Source organism: Chelon labrosus (assembly GCF_963514085.1).
Source record: "Chelon labrosus genome assembly, chromosome: 17".
Taxonomy (NCBI): domain Eukaryota; kingdom Metazoa; phylum Chordata; class Actinopteri; order Mugiliformes; family Mugilidae; genus Chelon; species Chelon labrosus.
Genome location: NC_140350.1, coordinates 11,310,050 through 11,337,557, shown reverse-complemented (window position 1 = coordinate 11,337,557; position 27,508 = coordinate 11,310,050). Strand labels below are relative to the sequence as shown.

General features: G+C 41.9%; 2 protein-coding genes across 2 annotated transcripts; both read right to left on the bottom strand.

Annotated features, from left to right (window-relative positions):
* Window positions 1–1,297: 1,297 nt before the first annotated feature.
* Window positions 1,298–3,093, bottom strand: bsx (brain-specific homeobox; the record flags this gene model as incomplete). Its single annotated transcript, XM_084564167.1, has 3 exons — window positions 1,298–1,540; window positions 2,084–2,274; window positions 2,850–3,093. 3 exons carry the CDS (start codon window positions 3,091–3,093, stop codon window positions 1,298–1,300), a joined length of 678 nt encoding a protein of 225 aa, XP_084420293.1.
* Window positions 3,094–5,844: 2,751 nt separating this feature from the next.
* lim2.1 (lens intrinsic membrane protein 2.1) lies at window positions 5,845–7,501 on the bottom strand. Its single transcript, XM_084565450.1, has 4 exons — window positions 7,326–7,501; window positions 6,756–6,905; window positions 6,427–6,561; window positions 5,845–5,994 (listed from the first exon to the last, which is right to left on the bottom strand). The coding sequence occupies exons 1-4, from the start codon at window positions 7,498–7,500 to the stop codon at window positions 5,933–5,935; spliced, it is 522 nt and encodes a 173-aa protein (XP_084421576.1). The 5' UTR covers window position 7,501; the 3' UTR covers window positions 5,845–5,932.
* Window positions 7,502–27,508: the final 20,007 nt, after the last annotated feature.

Sequence of the window (27,508 nt, the reverse complement as noted above, 5' to 3'; positions counted from 1 at the left end):
CAACATATTCGATTTGACTGTCGCGTTGATCGGTTTTCTTTAAAACATCGACGTACAGTAAGCAGTGGCATGTTGCCCTGTGGCGCATGTGCTGCACATCTTAGCAATTTACCAATGCTCTCTGCTGTCATCTACTGAGAGTGAGGATCTTCAGATGACCCAAACTGAAAACACAAATTTCTGGAGATAATTCAGAAAAAAAAAAAAAAAAAAACTGTGTGTGTGCTGCAACAACTTGTCAGGGATTGTTGGGAAACAAATAAATAAGTAAAACCGGTCAAAGAGAGGACTCTGGCTGCGTAAAGGCAGGTGCAGTCTAGAGCACCATTTGAGATCTCTTGACTCTTTTTTTTTTTTTTTTTTTCTCCTGTAATTTCTAGCTGTCATTGTTTTGCGTTTGTTGGCTGAAGGCACAGCGGGCTCCAGCCACCATGCAGGCAGCCCGGAGAACACCAAAAGCTGAGCTGCTCTTTCTTAATGCGAGCGGTTACAACAGCTGACCAAGAAGACAGGAGCACGGGACGCGTCCGGGGTGGTATTTATGTGGTTATTTTTTAAGGCTTTTTAAAAAATAAAATAAAATAATAAAACTAATAATTCCTGCTCGGTTGCGATACTAAAACAACAAAAAAGATGATCTTCCCGGTAGAAAAAAAAGAAGAGGAGCCATGTTCCGATCCATTACATACTGTATAGACTATATATATATTTACAAACGAAAATAATACATGGCTTCAGCCAGTTAATTCAAATCAAGTTTTGATTTACAAAACAAACTGCAATATATACACAGTGAGAGGAAATGCAGATGATGATGATAATAATAATAATAATAATAATAATAATAAAAGAATGGCATGCAAAATTTCGTTTGGGATAAAAGTGCAAAACGGTGGGGTGACAGGATGCCTATTACAAATATTGGACACTCTTATTTAAAGGGACAGATGGACAGATTTCTCGCCTGTACCTAAATAAAAACGAGAAAGGAATAATAATAATAATAATAATAATAATAATAAAAAATAGAGTGTTCGGTTTTGTTTTGTCAGACATAACAACAAGAAAATTACAATTGTTAAAAAAAAAAAAATAATAAAAAAAAAAATCAGCTTTACATGTTTCAATAAATATTAACATTTTATTTTATATCCTATACCCCCTCCCATCATTTTAAACCGGTAACTTATATATCTGCAAGGGAAGGTGGAAAGAAAAAAAAGAGTCAGTGTCGTCTACCTACAGTATTTACAGTGAGGGTCGCCGCACTAAAAACCAGCTCTGCAGCAGCAGCCCACTATAGTAGATGGTCCGGGGAGCAAATGTCCTCCTCGATATCCACATCGTCGTCGTTCTCGTCCAGCATGTATGAGTCCGGCTCCAGGCCGTGCTTCAGCTCCTCCGCGCTCTTGTCGTTCAGTTCGCTCTCGCTCGAGTTCTCCGCGGATCGCTCCAGGTCTCCGGGCGTCTTCCGCTCGTCCTGCGCCTTCCTCAGCTGCTTCTTGTGCTTCATCCGCCGGTTCTGAAACCACGTTTTCACCTGGACGGCGCAGAGGTAGGGTTAAAGGATGAGGATTGCGAGAGGGATCATAAATAACCAAGTTATCATTTACTTGCTCATGGAAAAAATAGGCTATAAATCCAACATATTCTATTATTTTACCAGCCTGTATTTTATTTTTTTTTAGCATTCATGTGGGCTGTATTATTCTAATTAACTTAAATACCCACTGTTCATCAAGTGTGAAAAAGCACAGGCTATACATTTCTGCTACTGGATTTTTATTCATGCCCTCCTTTTATTTTTACCCGTATATCTAAATATAAACTAGATCCATGAGTCGTGGCTTTCTCATTGTTGGATTATGTGTTTTAGGTTTAGGCTACTCTTCTTGTCGAGGTGCAGGAACCATCAAACCAAGAAAGCACATTCCAAAACATCCTCTTTACTCGCGCAAAGACGATCCACACCGGTCCAAGTGACACTTGCTCATACCCCCACAACAGCAACTACAACCCTGCACCTGTTGTTCTCGCCAGCCTGGGGCCGTGGCACGGTGGATTCAGCCGAGTGCATGCGTACCTGCGTCTCGGACAGGCTGAGCGCCGTGGCCAGCTCCACTCTCTCCGGCGTGGAGAGGTACCGCTGGATTTCAAACCGCTTCTCCAGGCCGGACAGCTGCGAGTCGGAGAAAACCGTCCGGGCCTTCCTGCGTCTGCAATGCTTGCCCGGTAACTCTGCGTGGTGCTGGAACAAGGCCGGCATTTGCATCCCTGCAAGGTGAGGAAAAATGGGAAAATATGACTTGACGTAAATAAAGAAATATGTAAATAAAAAGACAAAAACAGCAGCTGAACATGTTGGTTATTTTGGCGCAAATAACAATGTAGCTAAAAGTTTGGTGATTATGGATTTTCCAGACATTCTTTTCATATTTTATTTGAGAACAGCTTGCAAAAACCTCATTATTTATCCAACACAATAATTGGCACAATATTTCACTTTTAAAAATTAGATATGGCCTTAGACCAATAGCCTACATGTGCGTATTTTTAATGCAGTTAAAGAGAACTTAGCTACTCTGGAGAAATCCCTGAACCATATAGCCTGGTAACTTTTGCACTCCTGCACTGTAACTTATCAGTCTATCTCTCCTTAATATTAATATTATAGTAGAAACTTGTATAAATCCACGGATCACCAGGCTATTTCTATTCGTCTTAAAATTTAGAATTTTAAGAGTTGTTTTAGCCAAAAGTGTCTCTACTTTTTTCTCCACTACTGAAGGCATTTCTCTGACAGAACTTTCCACCACCAAGGCCTCACGGGCTTCCTTCACCACGCTTACCAGACGTGAAGAAATACTGATGGTGCTCTGGCTTGTGGAGCGGATGGTGCGGATGTGGCGCCAGTATCGGGGTTGGCATCAGCGGGTATCCATACTCCAGAATGGGCATCCGGGAGGCGAGGGAGCTGCAGAACGGCGACGGAATGACCTCCCTCAGCGGCTTGGGCTTGTGCAATAAGATGTCCTCTATAAAAAACGACGTTGACCTCTGTGTGGGCGCCGCGGACGCGTAGTTCATACTCATGGTGCTAGTTCTGGGGGTAGGGGGGGTTGTACTGTTTTCCTGCCTTCAAACCTGCATTAGGGTCTGCCTCTTCCCTCCAAGTCTTCCGGGCTTAAATGCAGCCCCTGTGTGTGGTGAGTGGATGGCACTACGCCGAGCATTACATAGATGTCGGTGGGAGGGCAGATTTCCATCAAGTATTTATTCCGCGAGAGTATTGGGGAAATTGATTTGCGCATGGGCCAATTAGAGCTCTGGGTGGGCGGAGGGGAGAAGGGAGGGACCGGCTGCTCGCTCCCATTGGCTGAGACGGATGCTGGTGGGGGAAAAAACAAAAAACAAACAAAAAAAAGCGAACCGATTCAAGATAAGCAGCGCACCTGTGACCGTAACCCACGCGGTTCATCTGGGAAGCAACGTGGTGCCTTATGTGGCAGCCTAGCAACCAAACCTGTTTACGGCCTCGTGGAACATTTCTTTCTTTCTTCCGCCTAAACTTGGACGCTAATAGTGTGTTTTTTCGTCACTAAACTCGAGCCTAAACTGATGTGGGGGGCCTTTTTTTTTTTTTTTACCTGTCATGGAATCTAAACCAGTAGCATCCGTCATTATTTAGTGGTGGCCCACAGGCTGACAGTGAAGTAGGCCTGCAGTTGGTGGAGAGGGCGCTCCCCATGGTGCTGAAGTGCTGCGCTCAGTTCTAGAGGAAGGTGCATCCATGTGGGGCAAAATCTACAAATCTACAATTCCAGTAATTGGCCTAGGCCTGTATTAGAGTTCATATTTTGCCTTTAGCCCGTTGAGTAGTGATAAAATAGTCTTTTCACATGAGCAGGTGCGGAAAATGTGAGTTTATTTGGCTGTTTGCTCGCAGTGGTGTTCAAACCACCATCCGTATGCCACACACGTGTTTCAATGAGTCTGCAGTTTAGCTCTTTTATTTATTTTTTTAAATTATTTTCTTGTCATCACTGTGATATTTATGCGTTCTCCCTAAGAGACGCGCGGAGCTCACGCCAAACTTTCCATCGCCACACGCGACGTTTTCAATCGTCCGAAGAAGTCCTGTCAAGTCATTTCTGCACTCCTGCTTCACGCTAGTAGTTTTCGTTCTTTTTTTTTTTTTTTTTTTTGAATCAAGTGATGTGGAACGTGTCACAGGAGGACGAGGCTGCTCCGGGTCTGTCAAGCAATTTTGTCCAAATTGGCTGTAATTGTCGGTATTGAAATCTGGGGGAGTACAAGTGCCGCTCCTGCGCCCGTTTATGAAAGAAAGCGGTGCGCTGTAATTTGTTGATATGGTGTTGTCATCACATTTCCAATCAGCCCGGTTAATGTGGAAGTATCTTAATGTAGGCAGAATTCATGCTGCAATGCTATTAGGCAATTAAGGGAGATGTTAGAGCGGAAGTTGTAATCCTTGGGCTGGAGGACAGGATTTCCATTTGATCAGATGGAGGGAGAACAAATTAATTACAGTCGCGCTGGAAAAGTGCTGTTCCGCTGCATTAGTTTGCACAGGTTTGTGTTGAAAAGAACCAAATTAGCATACTGGGTGGCTGCAGATCACACATGTTGTGAGAATGCAGCTCACACGTGCGTAGGATATTCCAGTATCCTACCTGCCCTGGGACTGCAGATGGAAATTAGCTATTTGCTAAATCTGGTACAGCGATTAATGCCTTTTGTGCACGGTCCCTGTAAGAAATAAACTAAATAAACTAAACTAAACTTAACTAGTGTTATCTTATGTTGTAATAATAACTACAGCTCATGACCCAAGACGCTGCAAAGTGCGCACAAGCGTCTAAAACGTAAATAGACCCTCCTTCTTATAGGAATACTATGTTTCCATGGGAAATAAATAAATTCATGGCTTTAGATAATCAATGGCATCCAGAGTCTAAAAGTAGCAAAAAATAAAAAAAATCATTTAAAACGCAACGCCGAGGCAGATGGAGGTAACCACCTGGCTGCGTCAATCCCTTTTATGGGGACGCGCCGGGCTAACAAGGTTCTTTCAGGGGAAAATTAGAAAGTAAATGAAACAAATGGCGGTGAAATCGTCTTAAGGATCCGTTCTTGGGACGCAGTTAAGCGGCTTTATGTGGCCATTTCATTAAGTAAAAATTTTGAGCTGATCAGACGGTGCGTCACTCCATTAAGTGGCGCGTTTGGGTAAGACTTGGATTGCGGCTTTGGAAGCAGCCGCAGGGGAAGGTGAATGATGAGCCAAGAATAACCTTATATGTAGTAAATACAATAAAAAAGTGGCTTTTATTTGGGCGTAGGTACTTAAATAACCAATATCCAAGTCGGATATTGTTCAGTCAGTGTATCTCCTACATAGTGTTTCCTTAATGTAAAAGTTTAGAATTTGGATGAGATAATGTAATTACCTTTTTACCAGAATGATAGGTAATGTTTACTGCCCAGTTATGGATCATTTTTATTTAATTTTATTGGCATACAGGCATATTTCTCTCCCCGTGCCGGCCCATGAATTCATCATCATTTTAGTTGTAGATGAAATTCCTTTTCAATTAGATCTCTTATGCATAATACACTGGAGCATTATAAATGCAGCAGGTGGGACTATCCATTTCCTAGTGACATTAAACCAGCTGGTCAGCTTCCCTAGAAAAAAAAAAAAAAAAAAAAACGCGTAAAGACAGTTATTAAAATCTGATCAGTGTCTGCGGATGAAAACGAAGAGTCACTTTTTCCCCCTCCCAGTTTTTTATTGAAATTGTCACTCATGCTCAGAAAGAAAGGGGGTGATAAGAATCCGCACACAGCCTCGATGCACTCTCTCATGATCAGAATCCATGGCTTATGTCTGGATGATCGCTTAAGTCCTCTAATGCGAGCTGGCATTCCTGGGGCATTCATGCATCCGATAGGCACACATATAGAATATACCTGGAAAGGAAGAGAGAGAGAGAGAGAGAGAGAGAGAGAGAGAGAGAGAGAGAGAGAGAGAGAGAGGCGAGGTGTTTGTTATCCACCAGCAAATATAACCTTAAGTTGAATATTCTTCAGGGCATGTTTGGTTTAGTAGCAGTGTCACCTGTGATTTTAATTAACCAGCACTGCTTTAAATTGATGGTAAACTGCTAATGTTTAGTGAGATTGATTGAGTGCTTTTCATTCAATATGAGACAGCATCAGACTAGTTAACTGGCCTGTTCCTGTCACCACTTTCACTAAATCCTGCTCTGTGTAAAGGCACTAAAGATGAGGCCTTGTGTGGAGACATCTCCTCCACTACATCTGTCCACGTTTGAATTTCCAAAGTGTAAAAAACAATGATAAAATATGAAAAAGATCCGTTTGCGTGTTTTGCATGTTTACCTGAGAAGAAGGTGAGCACCACTGACACCCAGCCAATGATGTACGACCAGGAGAACCTCCAGTTTCCGTAGCGTTTCCCATAGTAGTTAATAGTGACACCAGTGTACACAGCCATTGCTAGAAACACTAAAAAGCCTGAGAGGAAAAACAGGAAAATGTATTTTGATGGTGGAAGGCAAAATTATTTCATGACTACAACATTATTTTCTTTTCTTTTTTTCCAAGAACCTGACCTTAGCCTCGGTGTTCGGTGGTTGGAGTCAGTAAAGGTCAAGTCAAATGCAAAATCACAGCTCACGCCGAACCAACAGCGAATAAAAGTTACTTACATGAGATGAAAAACAATATGCCTGCAGCAAAGGTTTTGTCAAAGCGGTCGAAGGAGGAGTAATGGATGAAGGCCATGATGCCGATGATGATGCCGATGAAGCAGGCCAGAAGAGAGAGGATCATGAGGGCACGGGTTGCGTCTAAGTGGGCTGTGGACGAGATCAGAGGTCAATGGGGGGGCGGAGGAGGGGGGGTTTAGTGCAAGTCAACAGAGGTGAATGAGCCGAGGTGTGACGGTGGCCATGCTTTGCTGGCAAGTCAATACGGCGGAGAACGTGAGAGGAGGAAAAGGTAGAAGCAGTTAAGATGACATATGGAAATCAGAAAATTACTGAACACATATTTTGCTGTTCTTTATTTCAGATTCTTTTTTAAAAAAGTAGGCATGATTAAAATAATATAACTCATAGTGCAGCCATCTACAGGCTAACAGTATGTAGTGTCCAGCTCCCCTGTCTTGTTTACAGTAGCCGTGTGTTGCTGACATGGAAATCGTGTTGGCTCGCATCCTCCAGTGAAGGAAGGTTGAAGAAATTATTCGCTCATCACCTGCGACGTGCCCCACTCACCGATGCTGTCGTTGTGCGGAAAGCACTTCATCGGCATACAGTAGCGCCACAGGCCCTGGTGCATGTAGTTGCTGGACTGCCGATACTGCATCCAGTAATCGGTTGCTGTGGAAACAATCAGGAGGATGTTCCCCACGCCTGCACAGAACAACCCTCCACCCATAAAGCTGTACATCCTGCACCTGCAGACACACACACACACACACAGAGAAATAAGGTCAGTAAGCGTCCGTGGCTGGGCCCCCCTCTCCCTCTCTCTCACTGTCACACACACACACACACACACACACACTTCACAGTGAGAGGGTCTAAGTGTCAGTAATTGCATTGTAATGAACATATTATTTCTACTGGACTGAGCTGTGGGGTCACCCCGGTGTGCGCGCTCCACTTTGTTCTCCGGGAGGTTCATCCCTGAAGATGGGCTTTACATACACCCCAGCTTCCACACACTGAGCACACACACACACACACACACACACACACACAGAGTCCAGCGATGCTTTGATACTTTGATACATCTATTGCTCATTGTTCCAGCTGGATGCAATATCCTGTAGCCGTCCTCTCTTTCACATAAGAGCTGTCATAGATTTTTATTTTTTTATTTTTTCAGGGGGGGGGAGGAAAGTATGATAGATAGATATATCTTGTTATCTCTGAAACCTGAACGGGATGCTCATTGAAGAGCTCTGTGTATTCACTGAAGAGCTCTGTATTTTCCTCCGGATCACATTTCCCCCTGAACCTCTTATCTGGCAAGTTCCAAGCAGCTGCCTCAATCTAAACCAAAACACTTTTAAAATCCATTTGATTCGCAGAACGCGACCAATGAAAATTGTCTCAGAACGCTAATGTTTTTTCAGGTGAATGTTTTCAGAATTAAAACCCCTCAAGCGAGCCCCCTCGGCTAATTGTCGATCTCTACTACGAGATCGAATGTTTGTTCAACATCACTTGACCCTTTCATCCAAAACGTCTCCTCTCACTCCTCGGGTGTCTTCTACTCATAAAACACCTGAGAAAATTGACTCAAGAAGGTGGAGAGAAATTCTCTGTATGTTTTTCACAAAGCCCCTCAACTGACATGGATCCTTTCAAAATAATCCCCAGTATTCGTGTAGTACTCAGTTTAAAATTTATATTTTGTGGGAAGAAACCTGTAGAGGTTGTGGTTCATTCACCACGTTGCAGTTTCATCTACACATGACGTTCATTTGTACCTAATTGTCTGGAAAAAAAACTCTCACTTGAACTTCTGAGGCTGGTATAAGAACATTTTTAAAGACAGAAACTACATTTTCTGATACGTAGCGGCTAACAACATTCCCCGTGGAGCCATAGAGCTAGAGCACGAGGGCAAAAAACAGAGATAAATGAAAGCAAACAAACAAAAACCAAACAACTAAATGAACATCAACACTTACTAGATGCTATTCAGTATTATCTTACCTTAATTAACCCCTATGGAGTGGCTTATGAAGACAGGGCTGCCTGACAAAACACAACAAGATCCTATAATGCCAAGACAGGCAGCCTTCCAGCAGACTAATAGCATGGGGCGAACAGGGGGAAACTGGGGCTACACAACAAAGTGGTGAGACAATAGGCAGAAAGACCCCCGGCCAATCAGCACCAACCAGTTTTGTGGTTTGGGAATCTGCTGAAAAAACAGAAATGGCCCACAGCTTGGCACGCTCAAGTAATACTGATGACTGCATGGTTTTAAATAGAATGCGGAGGGATGAACTGGCTTTAGTGCGGGGCAAGCCAGGCATTAAATCGCAGTCTTTGCCTGCTCTGACTCGGACGTTACCATTATGACACGCTGTCAAATGCTTCAAAAAGTCATTTAGTTTCCGTTATTTAGCGATTCACATTAAACATGAGGTAATATTAGTATTAGTTGGATAAATTCATGACAGCCAACGTCAGATTACAAGATACAGATGGAAAGAGTCGGACAAGAAGCGATTTTTATGTTGTGCAATAATATCAGCAGTTTAGACTATTGGGCGACACCCGGCCAAAGGGAGAAATCACATTTAACCTGAGTGTTAAGCTAGCTATCAGTGACTGTCTCTGCTGTTGGCATGTTTTTGAATATAGTCCAATCAGTGTCAAGCTGTTCCATAGAGTATGCGTCATCCCTTTGGGTGATTTCATGTGGTTGCAGGTCACTCAAAGTGTTCCCATCGCTGCCGTGACAACCAGTTAGCCAGCATTTAAGGCATACCTGTGAGATGTAGAACCATTTAAATAGAGAGTTGTATTTCTTGTCTGTTAAGCGCAATGGTGGACACATTTTTTAAATTCCTTACAGAACCTCAGTGCCACATATACTGGCTTTGTACTTACTGTATAATGTTTCGGGATCAGCAGCTTGACGTCCTTGTTCTGGTGGAGCTCTTTGGCCGCAGCTTCGTTTTCAGCAATTAAAATACATGCTCACTTGGGTTTACATCACTGCCCTTTTTGTGTTTTTTTTTTTTTTTTTGGGGGGGGGGGGGGGGGGGGTCACACCACCAACAGCAAAAAGCAGAGGGACAGTTAAAGACTAGCTCATAAACGTGGAGCATAACCACATATTTCCATGAGCTGGAAGAGTGAATATACGATATACATTCATCAGGTTGTCTGCTGAGACTATTTGCACAACCCATTTACCATCAATTTATAATGCTGAAATACACCAATCAGCCACAACATTAAAACCACTGACAGGTTAAGTGAATAACATTGACCGTCTTGTGACAATACAATGTTCTGGTGAGAATCTTTTGGACCTGGCATTCATTCATGTGGATGTTACTTAGACATGTAGCACCCACCTAGACCAGACCAGGCACCCTCACCCCATAGCAATGATACTCCTTGATGGCAGCGGCCATCTCCAGCAGCAGCCAAAAACACAAGAACGGTTCAGGAAAAACAAAAAAACATGAAAAACAGCACAAGGTGTTGACCTGGCCTCCAAGTTCACTAGATCCCAAACTGATCAAGTATCTGTGGGATGATCCACAGAGGCCCCTCCCCTCAACCCATAGGACCCAAAGGCCCCCACTAACAATATTCTGTTGCCAGACACCACGGGACACCCTCAGAAGGATCATGTCCATTCCCTGATGAGTCACAACTGTTTTGGAAGGTGGTCATAATGTTATGCCTGATCTTTTTTTTCTTTTTGGATGGCCTACAAAACATTTCTGAACTGGAAGTGTTGGTGGTAGTTTTCTGTTTTCATGAAGGACAAACCCATGTCTTTTTAAATCACTGCAGGGAGACAGAATGTGGAAATGACTCACATGTCCCTGTCAGATGTAACAAATGACAATAGTTTTCCAGCGATGACTTACAATTGAATCCCATTCATTTGTTACAGAGCTGCATGTTCTCCCGCTGTAATACTTGAAATTGATAGAAATGTCTCTTTTAGCATCGGTGGCTCTGATGGTAAATGGAGCTGGCAGATGTTTGAAGAAGCAGCTCACACCGGATCCTTTCGCTGTGCTCTGACATGATGTTTCCTTCATTCTGACCATCATCTGGTTTTATTCGCCAGATCCTCCATCCCACCCCTTGACACTGTCTCACACACACACGCACACACACACACACATGCGCGTGCGCACAAACCTCAAAGATGAAAGGAGAAGAGTAGCTCCATTACCTGCATTACAGCAAGTTGCTCAGACCAATTGACAACAACAAAATGCCCCAGAAAAAGCATTTTTTCTCCCCGAGATTTGAGTGCTGTACTTACATCTAACTTCATTTTTATAGACCACAGCCTATTTTCTTCCATCTGGAGTGTGGCAGCCAGGAGGGCATTTGATATCCTCCCATGCACCATCAAAGTGGACAATATGCCTCTGTGACAGAAGAGCAAATCCATGTTTTCTTGAATCCATCCAGCTTTTGAGAGATTAATTTTGTTATGGAAAGTCTACATTTATGTGGCATCAGTGGTGTGTAAGGAGGGAAGGTAATGTGACAAAAGTAATTACAAAGAGTGTATGGCTGGCATCCCCCGCATTGTTGTGGTAAAGTCACTGAGGTTATAGGGACATCTCAAGTCCTCATTCCCATGTCCTTGTTCCTGTGCTGCATGAGCGAGATGATCCGCGGGCTTTCTGTGTCTCTTCCTGCCTTCGTATAGGAGTGCTCTGATCAGCATTTTTGCTGCCGATCACGGGAAGGGCTATTGGCCGATACGGATCACAGGTTCTGTTTGAAGTCGCTTCGAAAACTGCTTATTTTGACTCAATTATCTGCACAAAAAGGGCTAAAAAAGCACTATAATGTGTTTTTTATACTGCACCTACACAGTGGGTAAAAAGTAGTTCTGCGTACACATTTGTAACCCAGATAAGCAGAACAAATATAGCTCTTCTTTCCTGTGAAATAACATAAAAAAATGTGAGAAAGTAAAACAGGCACAGAACACAGATTCTGAATATCAATTAAATTATACCGAAGCCACGGAAATAAATTCCAGTTGGCTGATAGAAGGAACAGAAATCAGTCTTCTTCTCGTCTACAATATGACCTGCAGTGCTGGAAAAACTTGCTATCTATACTATGTTCGTCTGAGATGATGCTTGGCTGCTTAACGGTAGCATGCAAGGAGCCAGTTCAAGGTATTTTTAACTGGGGATGCTGGGGTGCTACATTCTGTTGGTCCGGTCCAGTTATCGCAAAGCACGCTGCATATGTGGGGAATGAGGGTGTAGTGTTAGTGGGGTTGAAATGGGTCGAATAACTACTGGTTGTCTCCTCAACTCGATGCCACCAAGCTAGCAAAGGCTTCCAAGCTAGGCTATTCTCTGTTGTTAGCAGCTTGCTAACACAGCAACGCGCTCCATTGCTCCTGTTTGGCAGCTAGTGGTCCCAGCACCAATGCTCACGTTACCCTATCCAAAACTTAAAATAATTATGTAATTATGTCTTATTGAGATTATATTACACAAGTTTAAACTTGTTATATGTGCCGTACACAATTGTGGTACCTTTGTTTGCAGCTGTGACAAGTCTGCAGAATATGGCAGAACTTCGGCTGGATGTCTGGTAAATCAGCTATCACGGCTACCAAAGCAACCCTTTAACGGCTTAAACCTGAAAAAATGCGATTAAAATGTGATTAATTGAGATTAATTAATTAGAAAGGCTTATATTTTTATGCAACTTAAGTTGAGATGAGTGAGATGAGTGAGCGTATATTTATGCTACGCTGCTGTCGACAACATTGCGCGTCATAACTATCTTGGACGTACGTAAGTGCTGAGAGAGACATTTGTACTAGGGGTGGGACTCAAAAATTAATCTAATTAATTAGAGGCTTTGTAATTTATTAATCTCGATTAATCACATTTTAATCGCATAACAATATTTGCACCAAAAAGCAACATTTGTTAATTTAAATGAATTTTAGTGGACGACTGAATCAAATAATAGACACAGACATGAATATTGTAAACTCAAGCTCTTTTAACATCTGGAAAAATGCAGTTTGGGCTTCCGACACGTCTTGTCCGTACTGGGACCGGGGCTGCTTTATTTATTTATTTTTTTGCACAATGTGTACAAAACCCCGCTTTAATCAAGGCTTCCATCAGGTAGTTTTTTTTTAGACAAATTGGCCTTCCATTAGTCCTACCAAAATACTTTCATCCGATTCCTCCATTTTAGTAGCCGTTAGCCGAGCTCTGACGTGTGCATCAGTGTAATCGGTGTACCAGGAAATTGTGCACTAACAAAAGTTCCGCGTTGTTTGGAATGCAAAATGCAATTAAACGCGTTAATTTTTTTTAACGCGCCATTTTTTTGTAATTAATTAATTGTAATTAACAAGTCCCACCCCTAATTTATACTCATTACAAGAGTATTCCTATTTCCAGTACCTCAGCACCTGCCACAAGTCATAGCCACCTGTAATGCCTCCTCCATGTTTGCTACTTACAGCAGGAACTGTGAGCACCATCTTGGCTATTTTAAATTAGACAGTAGCGATTAGACTGACTGAACAAAATGTATTTAAAGACAGTATTTCAAGGTGATCCTTGTTCCGTTCCACCCAACAGATGTGACCTAATAGTACTGGCAACTTTATATTGTTCATTTTATTATTTACTTGTCGTCCTCCCTTAATTACAGTGTGGATCTTTGGCGGGAAGGTGATTTGAACAAATGTACAAAGAAACAAGGACCAATAGAAAAAAAGGACCAATAGAAAAAAACAAAAAAAACACAAACGATAAATCATAACCTGACAAATTCTGTATTGGGAGAAATTATGAAAATTCAATTGTCTAATAACTGCAAAGATTTATAACATAAAGCCTGCAGTGATAGCATAACATCAAGTGCATGTTCATTATACGTCATCTTCATACTTCAAGTCCAGACCTGGATACCTTGAATATTGTTTAATATACATTGAATAAATGAAATTAAACAGAGAAATGTTCTCTTTAGTTACACGGCCTTTGCCCTGCTACAGATACAGTCCAATCAATCTGACGTTTTCATCGAACCTTTCTGCTAATGGCACAAGTCTCCAGAATAGAGACAGAAATGTGACGAAAATGAGTCAAAACTGAGAAATATTTGTATTTTTTTCAGACTAAGGCTGCATAAACCCGTAATGGCCCCTGAAAGTTATCGACATTAGCGGCAGAATGCTTCTGAATCTTTAGGTTCCAGCCACGCTTCGCCTAAATGCTTAAATCAACTCCTTGGAATTGAATTTTTAAGCCTTCAAATGGCTAATTTGTGCAGCAAGTGCTTTCAGCATTTTCTCAGCAAATGAACGGCGGCTCTAATCATAAGAGCATGCGGATGGTGGAGCCTCTCCACACCCACCCATGAGACAGCCGCATGGACAGGGAGAGAAACCTTTCCACTTAACCACTTAAATGAATATATCAAGAAACTAATTTACCATTTTAATTGCGTGATTTAGAAAGACGCTACTTCACTTGCCCCGCTTCCATCTTGGTTGATTTCCAATGTGAGCGCACATTAGATTGATCTATGAAAGACTGCAGAAATCACAACACTTAAGTCTTTTCATTTTCCCTCCCTAATTAAATAATTGAAATTCCTGTCAGTGTCTGCACTTAAGCCACACACAAACATCGCAGGCATGCTGCTTAGCTGAGTGAATCGTGAAAGGCTTGTTTTTATCTTTGCTTGTTTGTGGCTTGTTCTTTTCTTTGCCTTCTACCTTTTTTTCTTTTTTGTCTTACAAGAGCCACAGATTCACTCCATCTGTCAAGCCCAGAAATAGATCAGTGCATCCATTTTGTTGAGATTTGCCCGTCCCATTAAGTGATTGCTTGCAGAAATGACAGGGGACATTTCTTCTGATACGTTCCCTGGAACAGCGCTGGCAGACATTAAGGACACATTATTGAGTCCCATTTTCTCCCAGCCACAAGGATATCCATTAGAGTGGCACACAGCCCTAAATTTTTCCATTTTCTCTCTCACCAAACTTGACTTTACACATTATTTCTGCCTCTGTTTTGTAATTTGCAGCCACAAATTATATCAGGGAAAAGCCATCTCGTAGCATGTGGCTCCTCTTCCCAGGGCTATTTGCCAAGACTTGATTCTGAAGTGTCAAAATGGGCCCATCGTTACAGCTAATCATGACTGACAGCAGGGTGCTTTAAAGTCCATACAAGTTGGCCCACACTGGAAACTTTTATATGTGTGTGTGCGCGCGTCAGTGTGTGTCACCCTGGCTCACGCTGTCAGGATTTTATTCCTGTGCACAAAGGGACCTGCTGTCTACTCTCGTATCAAAACATAGATCAACATTTTGGATGTCAGATATATATATATATTTTTTTGTGTGTGTGTTTTTCACTGTGAATTTGTGAATACACAAACACATGTTTTTTTTTTTCCGAGCCACTGAAATAGCAACACCTGATGCAGTATCAGTACCACATGTGTGACTGTGCTGCAATTACTTAAAGAGTCTTCAGCATCTTTGTGTGTATCTGAAAAAACAGATTCAACATTTGATGGCTTGAATTATCCTAATTCATTCAGCTATTATTACCATTAATTCACTTTCCATTTCCATTTATAAATAACCGATCAGCCGCAACATTATGACCACTGGCAGGAGAAGTGAATAACATTGACCATCTTATGACAATACAATGTTCTGCTGGGAAACTTTTGCACCTGGTATTCATGTGGATGTTACTTAGACATGTAGCACCCACCTAGACCAGACCAGGGACCCCCACCCCATAGCAATAACAGCTCAGAAACAACTCAAAAAACATGAAGAACAGCACAAGGTGTTGACCTGGCCTCCAAATTCACTAGATCCCATACTGGCCAAGTATCTATGGTCTGATCCTCAGAGGCCCCTCCCCTCAACCCATAGGACCCAAAGGCCCCCACTAACAACAGAACGTGGAAGGTGGTTATAATGTTATGCCCGATCTGTTAACATAGCAAGAGCAGTTTCATTTCTTTGGAGTTTGGAGGCCAAGTCAACTCCCTCAAATCCTTCCTGAACCATTTTTTGGTCTTGTGGGATGGTGCATTATCCTGGGTAAAAAAAAAAAAAAAAAAAAAGAAGCCACTAATACTGTTTCATGAAAGGTCTGCAGGTGAAAAAAAAAAACCCAATGAGCATGCACCTAACGGCACAGGCCAGTCTTAGCTTCCCATGACCCCCACGTCTCTCTCCTCACAAGATGTGCAGTTTTGGAGATGCCCAGACCCTGTTATCTAGCCATTGTCGAGAAAAATTCAAAACAGTGTATTTAAGCTTCAGTGTCAGACTGGCTGTTGTAGTTTAATCATCAGCAACAATGGTTGGTCATGGCAGATCTTATTTAAACTGAAATTAGGGCATGTGCATCAACCTGCAGGTTTAGCTGCTTTACACTTGAGATAATAATTTTTCTGTTTTTACTCCTCGCGGCTTAGACTGCCTCCTTCGCCACGAGTCCAGCTGCCGTGCACATTTCACCTGCCCTACTTTGGGAAAAAAAAAAAACGTGCAATTACCTGAGAGCTGTTTATGTACGCATTAGCAACATTATTCCCACTTGATCATGACCTCACTGCTCGGCTCACTCATTCAGAGACAACTCCGGGGATTTTGTGCTATGATAAGGACAATAGCTTGTAAAAAAAAAATGCATTCAAGACCACAACCGCCAACAAACAGGTCAAGCCTTTTCACAGTGTTGTGGAGAGCACAATCACAGAGGCGTCAGAAGGCAGCTCAAAGGCCACAACAGCCCCCGCTGAGCTGACATTCTCATCGTGCCTTGCCCATTAATTCTGTCATTGTTGCTGCCCTGGCCTCCCGGAGTCCTATCAAAGACTCAATAACCACTGCTTAACCAAAGTCCATTGCCAATTCCCCCATCTCTCTCTCGCCTCTCAGTCGCTCACTCTCTGCTATAAACCATCTGACAGCATGTGGGTGTGCGAAGCAAGTGCCTTTCACTTCGACGTGGCCGGGCTGAAAAGGCCATTATTACCCTGTAATTGTGGGAGTCAAACCCAATTAAGCAAATCTGTATGGGGGCAGATGCCGCCCAGTCCACCCCCCGCACACACCCACACACACGGACGCATACGCACACTTCGTTTACCCCTTCCTCTCGCTTTGTGTCACTTCACTTAGGTTAGGCCAGCTTGATCTCTGGTGCAGGATGAACAAGTGTCGGCTCAGACCCCCGGCCGGGAGGGACATGTTGCTAATTGAGTTCTTGCTGGTCATTTGCTCCTTGCAAGTGAGCAAGAAGAAAAACAGAAAACTGCCGCCTCATCTGCTGAGGCCATGGGAAGAAGAAGTGAAATGCCACTCTGTTCGGTAGCGAGGGAAGGAAAAAGAGGCGAACGAAAGCCATTTAATCCACAGGGAAGGTGGTGAGAAAAGAGGGGCTTAGGCCTGTTCGGCAACACCAGCAGGGATCCACGCAGCAGCAAGGGACTCAAGCTCCAAGAGCAAACGCTCCCATTCAAGCAACACGCCTCCCCCTGAGTCCAACACTTCCTGTCTCTGGGAGGGTCGGCTCTTAAACTAGGAGAGTAGAACTAAGGCAATGTTCACGCTTACATGGATAAATCTGAAAATGCATCTTGTGCTCTGCGCCTTTTGGCCTTTCTAACGAACCTTTCTGAAAATGGAAAGTATTGCTTTTTAAAATGAATATGATGGATACACTTGAAAATGTTGGTGTATTGGCTAACACTGTTATTTTTTACTAGATTATTTAATAGTGATTCAAAAAGTATGGGGCGAATAGAAATAGAAAATTTAAAGACACTGAAAAGATAAGGTGGACATTAACCGATACCCCTTAAATAACTTTAATTTGTTCATTTATTTGTTGTTGTATATTTTTCTTGTATATTCTACATATAGTATATTACAAAATAATAATATGTTTAAAATAATTTAGACTGTATAACTCATCATAAAAGCACAAATATATATTCTTAATGGCAGCGGAAACATATTTTTAACTTGAGTTACCTCATCTGAAAGCTAGGAAGCCACACTTCACACACAAGGTAACAGGAGAAAAGGCAACTGTGTGGGTGTACTGCTCATTTACAGTAACAGTGTTCACTTTTGATTAAAAAACGAATCAAAAGTGAACACTGGCACAGTCATTGTCCCAACAATGGGTAACTGGATGTTGCTGAGTTGCTTCCTTAAGAGTGGGACAAGTATCCCAGTGGGGACCTCATGTCTGGGGAACCCAGATCTGCGAGACAATGGTGAGACAACGAGAGACAAATGATACCCAGACGTGAGGTGGAACTCCTCCTCAAGCAGTTTTTTATGATTTCTCCTCCAGTGAAGTTCCATGACCTACTGTCATCACAGAAATTAAGATGATCTCAGCTGTTTTCCTGCAGGTATTGACTTACGAAGTGTAAAGTGTTACACAGTGGAGATATGTATCACCATGTAATATATTGAAATTAAATATCAAAATGTATTTCCATATCAAATTATACAATATGAATATTATAAATATATGAAATACTTTTATATTTGAGAAACAGCAGAAAGTAGTTGGTGCAAATTCATTTTGTGTCGCCTGAGTCACATCCTTAGGATCTAGGCTTAACAATAAGACATAAATGACATAGCTGATCTTACTCATTATATTATTTTTAGAAAATGCCTTTTTTCCTTAGTTGACCTGATTGTTAGCGTAGCGTGAACTGAAACAATAATCCCCCGGTCACTAATTTTGTAGGAAACCCCTTTTTATTGATGTGACGTGCACCAGACTAGATATACATTTGGCCACTATTTTCAGCACAGAGTTAAGTTATGGATTCCCTCTGAAAACAACATAGCATGACAACTAGTTAGTTGTCATGACAACTAGTGTTTTAGCTCATGCTGCAAACTGACCTCTACACTTGTCTTAGTCTGAAAAACTTGTCTTCTACACCTTTTTTCTGACTGACCTTTTCTCCAGGAGACTTGTTGTTGATGATGATGATGATGATGATGATGTAATTTTTAGTCCACATACTCTGGCGCTGTGGACGGCTGTGGAACAACGGGTTGCATCTCATCCTCTTGCTACTCAGGCCACCATGAGCCAATGAGCAGGCACTTCATGTCCACCTAAGAGAAGGATTACTTCCTGTGACGGATCAAATTTAACATGTGATGTTTGAATGAAATTAAATTTAATTAAAGTGAAAAAGAGTCAACGGGAAAAACGAACAAAAATGTTTTTACCGTTATTTCAGAGATTGTTGGTTCACTTTACACCCAATTTCACTCAGTAATGTGATCATTTAATATTGAACTCAATCAATATTAAATAAATGTACAAAGGACAACATTTATTACATACGTGCATCCAATATTTCACAAATTATAACTCAGCAAAATACAATTAACTGGATTTTATAAGTGAATATTTTTGATGTACGTGGATTTCTAAATTATATAGAGGCCTAGTTGTTACAGTTTGAGGATCCGGATGTTTTGAGTCTCCACAACAGGTACCGAACTAATAACTAACTGAGAAGGCCCACGGCGGAAAAACACAAAAAAACAATGAGCTAATCTAATGAGAAGTGTGGCAGTTACTGCAGCCACTTCAGTCTGTCCTGGACTAATGCAGAGGCGGCGAACAAGCAGGACATTGTCATCGCTCGCCCCAGTGGGTATCACATGAATAAGAGCACTCATCCAGTTGATTTAAATGTGTGTGATCTCACGCCTCTTTCACTCCAATCTTTGTTGCATTCAGAAAAGACAGGTCATAACGGGTCAATTGGCACACACACCCATTAGCAGGCTGACTGCGTGTGTGTTTGTGTGGATGACCTGGACGGGAGAGAGAGAAGGGAGGGGGGTCGGCTGTTTTTTGAGTCTCTCCCCTGGTGAGCGTAGGAACAGTATTTTCCTTCTTCTTTTTTTTTTTTTTTTTTTTTTTTTTTGAGGGGGGCGGGAGGCCAGTATACACAAGCCTGGATCTGGACCTCAGAGGTGAGTTACGGGGACTCATGTGGTTCTGAATAGCCCCCTCTACACTGCCAATGCACTCTAAAACCTGGGAGTGGTCCTCCTCCCTGAATCTCACAAGGTTTTAGCCCCTTTAACCCCTCTGATAAGTCTTTCTACTTGTTCTCCATCCTGGGTATTAAGCAAATAAGAAAACAGGAAGAGAAATGTGTGTGTGTGGGGTTGTCTTTATTAAGTTTTTCACAGAATACCAACATTGTGGGGACATTTGCAGATGCTCATAAGACTTGGTTTTGGGGTAAAGGTTACAATTAGACTGTGGTTAGGGTTAGTGTACGTGAATATTAATGCATCCTTATTATTGTTATTATTAATACTGTTATTATGGAAGGTCCTCACAAATATAGAAACATACCTTGTATCGCATTATGTGCTGTAATGTATATACCGTATATATATATTTCTTTATATTTCGAATTTTGTCCACTTTTCTTACTGTAATTTTCCTTTTTTTGTTTTAATTAAATAATGTCTTGAACATATCAGCTTTTGAATGCGTGCCAACATTTGCTGGAAATACAATATCATTGAAGTAAACATCATTGTCTTGCAAGTCCTCATCATTCGGCTGCAGGTAAATTGTTTACACCCTGCACCGTGTTTACGCTGCAGAGCTCATTCACTGCACGCTGACCTCTATTCTTCAGTCAAATTAATCACTGTTCTTAGTAATTGCCGGCCTGGTTTCCATTTGTAAATAGCCAATTAATGTACCCTCAGATGTCTTGAATCTCTCCCATGGTTGCCACCTCTGTCAGTCAGGGGCATAATGGCAACGAGGGAACAAATGCAGCACTTGGAGGGACAATTGTGGAGACCAGTAGTCGGCAATTAAGCAGTTCATAAGGCAATCTTATTAATTATCCCCTTCACTGCTTGCTACATTCTGTGGACGTCCTGATTACATGCTTATTGACTCTGAATCCTATGATGAAATGTTCCTCGCTCCACTTCCTAATGGAGTCTAAAAGAGGAGTCATTTACAAATGGCTTTATTAGGCAGAGGGCCCACATGGACCTTTAAAATGTTACTTGAAAATGCAATTTCACCTGATGTTTGCAGGAGGCTTTCATGCACTTAAGCAGAGGTCATACAAATAGCAATGTAATTAGCACTCTCCATTTGACAGCGTCTGCTTCATTTGAAAAGCGTTACACACCTTTTCTCAGCCATTCAACGCTAATCATTCATTTTCAGGGGGAAATTGCCAGGCTTATGAAAGACAAAATGTCATTCTGGCTGGCCGCTGCATGAGGCTCCTTCTTGGAGTGGATTTGTTAGACATACATGGGGAGAGTTGAAAGCTTTGTTTCATGTGTCGAACCCATTGTGGGAGAGGGTAGACTGTTGATTGTCTGTGGTGGGTAGGACTGAGGGGGTTAAGTAACACTTTAAATGTCTCCGGTGTCACTCATATTTTATCGTCTGATTTATATAGACATCTTACTGGCCATGAAGATCATTCTGGGGTTAAAATCAAAAGCAAAATAAATAAAAATATGTGTGGACCCCAAAGACTGTTCCTTGTCCACCTCCTTTGAAAATGCAACGGGTAGATATAGATACACATATGTATACACAGGAGTACCACAACATCACCTACATGCCTGCAGCGCAGGAAACACATAAACTGTTGGTAAATATCTAGTGAAATAGAACAATCTATTAAATGCGAGCAAATGCTGAAATTTGCCAAACCTTCTCAAAGCCCATCCAGGCTCACGTTGAGCCTCTCAGCATGACTCTAAATGCAGATAAGGAAGAAATGGAAAATGGAGGCCAAATTGACCCTTTCACAGCGTGTTAAGTCAGTTTGTATGGGTACCTGGAGTGGCCGTCCCCCTCCCATCAATAAAATAATTTAAGAACACATTATACTCCTTTAAAAGGGCCCATTTGTCAAACCAGGTGACTCTTAAAAGACCCTGCGGATTAGAGACGCCCTGCGTCAGGTACTTTTAATTCAACCACAATCGATGTGACTTAGGCTGCCGTTGTGTTGGGAGTGAATATTAAAAAAGGGTATTTCAGTTAAAATGTCTCCTGTGCATAAAGTCAATAAAAATGGATGGGGGGTAGACAGAGGTGGAGACCATACACTCTGGGCTGCAGGCCTACGTGTAATTTGCAGCCTGAATGGGCTTTCATGAAAAGTGTCAAAATAATCATAATAATGTAGTATGAATAATGTCAACCAAGGAAGAACTTGGTTCATGCAAAACTGTCAGTGCCTCCACTATATTTTGACACAAAAAAACAACAACAAAAAAATCACTTAAATACCAAGTAATACGTTGTACCCGGAGTAATTTTACTTCCCTTTTTATAGTACTGTAATAACTTAGAAGTAAGTAGTAACTAGGTAATTATCAAGTAACAATTACTGCAGCCAATATATTTACAGTCGGTTAGTGCTATTAAATACAGCCAGAGCTAAAAAAGAAGTTAACCTATTGTAGAGTTTTAAAAGTAAATAATGATACTAAGGACAGGATGGCAGCAGGCAGCTCTAGCACAATAAAATTGACAATAAACAGTGAACAATAATTACTACTAGTACTTATAAGGGCATTGTTTCAATCACTAAATGTGCAGTTTTTACCATTTATTTATCCAAAGAGTTTATACTGTAAATGCATGTACATTAACAACACTAAAGGTTATCAGCTAAAGAAAATCACATAAAAATGTCACATATACATTAGTACTGATTAATATATCTATATCTACTTTGTGTCAGCATTATCTGCAAAAATTAAAACAAACAAAAAACTGAACTATATAGTACTGTGTGCTCTTGAGCATTATACATACAGCCCTTGGGACCAGGGCTGATTCAGACGGAGACGAAAACAAATCAAGGAACAGATTGCACAACCCAGCTTCATTATGGACTATCACTGTCACATTTTTACCTTAGCGATGCACGGCCGTTTGTGTCTCTCTTGCAGTCAGCGTTATCAGGAGCGTAGGAGTTCCAGCACCATCTGTGATCACAGTGTACACAAAAGGTATACACTCTATTGTCACACTCAGACCCGTTAGGTCCTTTAATGTAAGGATGAACACAGCGAGAATGTTTTCTACTCTGACGGCAAAAACGTTCTCGAAACCTTGGAACACTGTTTCATAGCACACTTCATGATCAGCACTCTGGACAGAGGCATTTTGCAGGCTAACATACATTAAGTTATGATTAAACAATACTAAATCATTTCTAGAAACTCAGATTCACCTTTATCTTGAGCTCAGTGAAAGAAAAGACACAGCTGTTAGACTCCATAAATGACAACGTCTTAATATGTTATTTTCCTTGTGAGCACACTGCCCGTTATATCCCGCATGTACCTGCTTTTGTCATGTCTGAGAGTTTTCCTCGGAACAAAACAACTTCATTTTGCCGTCTGCATCTAAGCTCGAGCATTTGTCATCCACACCGCTGGCTGGCTGCCTGCCTGCCTGCCGCGGGGACATCGTTTTCTCCGTCTGTTTGTCGGCGAGTGGATGTTTGCGGCGGCTGAGTGAAGCAGTGATTTGGCATGTTAGTGAGTGTGTTGGGGCTAATCAGACAGAGGGGCCACTGTAATGGACAGAATCTGGGCAGAATCACAGCTAGACCCGCCGCAGTAGGGAGCTGGTAATGCAACTAATTTCTCCACTGTCTCAGCCACCGCACAGACGGAAATGGGGTCAACAAAGGTGCAGGCAGCATCAAATGAACAGCTGTTGCCTTTCTCAGCGTAGAGCCGGCAAAGACGAGAATCTTAGCGAAGCTTCCCCACCCCCCCATCTAGTTTTTGTGTAAACGCAGACAAATGTATGTACAAATTAGGGGCAGGACCTGTGCATATTACTTTCATTCTTCATCTCAGACTGCTGCCTATCAGCGTCGGTATACTATGGGAACACTCAGTGTGGCTGTGTGATGAAATGTGCATGGGTTACTCATAGATTCCTTTATTGGTTGAGATTTGTGTATTTGTTGTGATGGAGAAACAATTGGCTATTATAAAGGCACCTCTCGTAGGGAAATGAGACGGCAGCGTGTACATCAGAAAGGCCGGGGGTGGCCGTACGAAGCCTCGTGATAAGAAGATGCACATACATACATTAATGCAGATAATAAAGTCCAATTGTTGCATGATATGAGAGTTTCCTCAGTGATTGTTCTTGCACCGTTCTCATCACAAAGAACAGATGTATTATACTTCATTTCATCAGCGCTCTGACAGCAGTCAAGTATTTTCAACCATAGGAAGTGAGAAGTATGGAACTCAATACATAAAGCATAAAGCATCAAGGCGCCGTCGCTTCAGTTATTAATGAGAATATTTGTTTTCTAATTTAGGGTCAGGGTTATGGATCACTGAATAGATTCAATTGGTTTGCTGGAATTTATTCTCAGTCTGCTTTGAGTTGTTCTGGCATTCTTGCTAAATTTAAATTGTCAGTATCGGACTTTTAAAGCAAAGACATCTCAGGTGACAAGTATGCACAGCAGAATGGGACTGGGACGCAACAATGGGATACGGGTCACGTTGGTGAAAGCAGGAAAACAGCGGTTCAAAAAATGTCAGATTGTGTGCTTTGATATCAATAATCATGCAAAGGTAAAAATATTACGTAACAAATGTGAGTTAGAACAAACCTGTATCAGAACATAAGTACTTATTGTGGAGAATTGGCAAATATATTGAATATTTTGGATTGTAAATACGTGATACCACCCTTTAATTACAGAAGAAATCTAAAAAATAAAAAAGAGGACATTTAAAACCGTGCCACTGAAATAAAACAATGCCCAAATTTTCCTGAAGTTGCCATTTTGGAAATACACGGTTTTTGCTTGACAGCAGCCATAGTTTATTACTTTCAATATAGTAAAGTCAGTTCCTTTTAACTGTGTTATATTGTAAGATATAAAATTCATGCATACTACGTTCTTAAAAAACGTACACAGGTCATAATTTAATTTAATTTCTGATCTGATGTCTTTCTGGGACAGATGAAGAGTTTCAACAGCTTCAAATGCAAAAAAACACACTAATCGTGGGACAAGAACCATAGCTTATGAGGCAGAATGTACACATGCACCATGCTCATTTGGCATCTATGATCGTGTCAGTGTGTCCAGGTAGGAGGTGGACACGCTGAGCAGACAGACAGCAGCTCCTCTGCCAGTTATAATGGGAACTTCAGTGACGGTGTTTGGGTGGCCGGCAGATAAGGAGCCTTTTAAAGAGATGTGAATCAAATACATACAGTATATTTGATCAATTATATGCTGCCCACACAGCAAAAAAACACATCCACCAAATGTGAGCTGAAATGATCCTGACCTCAGGCAGACTCGGTAAGTCCTTTTGTCAATCTGTCTGTTATCACTGATATTGATTTATTTAACGGTGATGTTGATGCAGTTAGGATCCAACGTTGGAATTTATTTCTCAGGTCAGCTGAGCCAACATCTTAACTCAGAAAACTACTTTTCCTGCTGTTTTATTATATATCATAAATATATCCACTGCGATCACCTTTAAGGTCCATTGTTCTTGAAGGTGTTTTGATATTGTCAATACAGTAATCTCACATACCCATCCTGTCCTGTTAGAGACGTCCAAATTTCTCCAGTAAGAAAGACAAATCATCAAGACACGAATGAACGCTTTTATCTGGATACCACAAACCCCCACAATTCTCATAGTAACAGGCAGCCCAGCCAGACAAAGAGAGCGAGATCAGGAGGAAAAAGACAGATGCACATGCCATCTACGGCTGAGATGCATTAAACCTTCCCCATCAGGAGAAGTAATGGATTAAAGGCCGCTGTGGCTCTGCAGTTTGCCAGTCAATGTTCTTTCGCTCCCCTCCACCCTCAGCCCCCCCCCTTCCTCCTCTGTCCCTTCCTGCTGGAAGAAGTTGATTTGCCATCAATTGCCATCTTGGCTGGCGCCATTAATGCATGCCCACAAAAGGATGACACATCGCATTATCACCTCACTCCCTTTCAAATTAGAGCTGAGCGATGCCTCAGCGCAGCTTGTGACTGGTTAACACTATCAGCTATTTGTAGGGATTGTTCCCTAATACGCAGCGTCTAAAGATTTCATCAGGCATTTGATGACGGAAATAAACCACTGCCCACAGGGAAATTGGACTGATTAATGGAATTATGCGTTGGAGGGGAGTCAATACTGGCAGCAGACACTCACATGGGGATGAGCAGAGCTGTCCGTCATGGCCAGACTGGAGTGGTTCAGCCGAGGAGCTTTGACCAGAAGCACACTCCTCTTGAGCAGGGCCCAGGCTATGTGTGTCCACTGGAAAAGCCAGGGATTAAAACCTGCGCTGCTACCTGCGGCTATACGCAGCCTACCTCCACTTTACATGCCCACGAGCATATGGGTCCCTTCAAATACAGATCATTTTCTGTCATCCATCTCACAGAAAAGGGACTGTAAATCTTGCCTTTACGGGCAGGAGCAGCACTGAAACTCCATTTCTTCTGCTTTTGTCCTATTATTCCGAAGCAGTTTTGTGCCCTCACTCAGACCGCCCCCCTTAGCACTGTTAAGTGCTCTCTTAGTCCGCTCTAATGCACCTCTAACACAGCACCGAAACCGTAGACGACCCCCTTCCACCACCATAGCCCCGTCTGCCTCTGCTTCACAACACAGCCGCTTTTTGCATGAATTGTTTCCATCTCCAAAGGCGGATGCAGATAGGCTGCTACGGTGTTTTGACGACCAGCCATACAGCTGGGATGAAGCCGTGGACCTATTCAGGCTATTCACCTTCATTACCTCCTAGAATATGTAAAAAAAAAAAAAAAACACTCAAGTAAAAATACTGTTGTTCCATAAATACTTTTAATCAGCTCTCGGGCACATTAGGTAAACAACCTCAATAGAACAGTCTTCTTTTATTGCTACACAGCTTACCGTTATAAGTATCTTGTGCATATCCTGGCCATTTTTCTGAAGAGGTAATTGTTCCGTCTAAGTAAGAAAAAGAATATCTTCTCAAAGTTTATACAAGGAGCAGACTGTGAAAACACACCCTCCCTCTTTCATTCCTTCTACCAACTCCTCAAAAAGGCTGGATGTTGCGATATTTCTTCATACCCAAAAACCTGCTGAAATGCATCAGTACCCCAACCTTTCAACCTGAGGGCTAGCTGGTTTTAGTACAATGCACAAAACTGATCATAAACAGACGAGAGGCTGCATAAAAAAACCTGTTTGGTTCCAAAATGTCTAATAAATGCCCCTAAAACTAGAATAATACTGGCATATTGCATGTCATCTCATTATTATGAATTTTCACCATATTTGTAATAACAGCGTAACATCAGTGTACATGGAAATGCACTGACTGAAAGAATATTCAATTTTTATTCCAAAAAACAAACAAGAAATCTATGTCTTTTAATAATCCACTGACTTGTCAAATGAAAGTGAACTTTCCACTAATAATCCTGCTCATGTACAGCCCTTCTTTGCCTCAACATACGTCCCAATTGCTGACCGTGCGAACAAGTTTCCAAACATTGTCTGAGTCTGAATAATTAGTGTACGTGCAAACATACTGACAGTTACAAAAAAAAAATGGTTACGTAATCACGATCACCAT

Excerpts from the sequence above, each read along its gene's own strand:
- lim2.1 (XM_084565450.1), bottom strand. The coding sequence starts at position 7,500 with ATGTACAGCTTTATGGGTGGAGGGTTGTTCTGTGCAGGCGTGGGGAAC. Across the intron at positions 6,906-7,325 it reads TCCGCACAACGACAGCATCG|CCCACTTAGACGCAACCCGT; the intron begins GTGAGTGGGGCA and ends TCTCGTCCACAG. Across the intron at positions 6,562-6,755 it reads CATATTGTTTTTCATCTCAT|GCTTTTTAGTGTTTCTAGCA; the intron begins GTAAGTAACTTT and ends TTTTCCTCTCAG.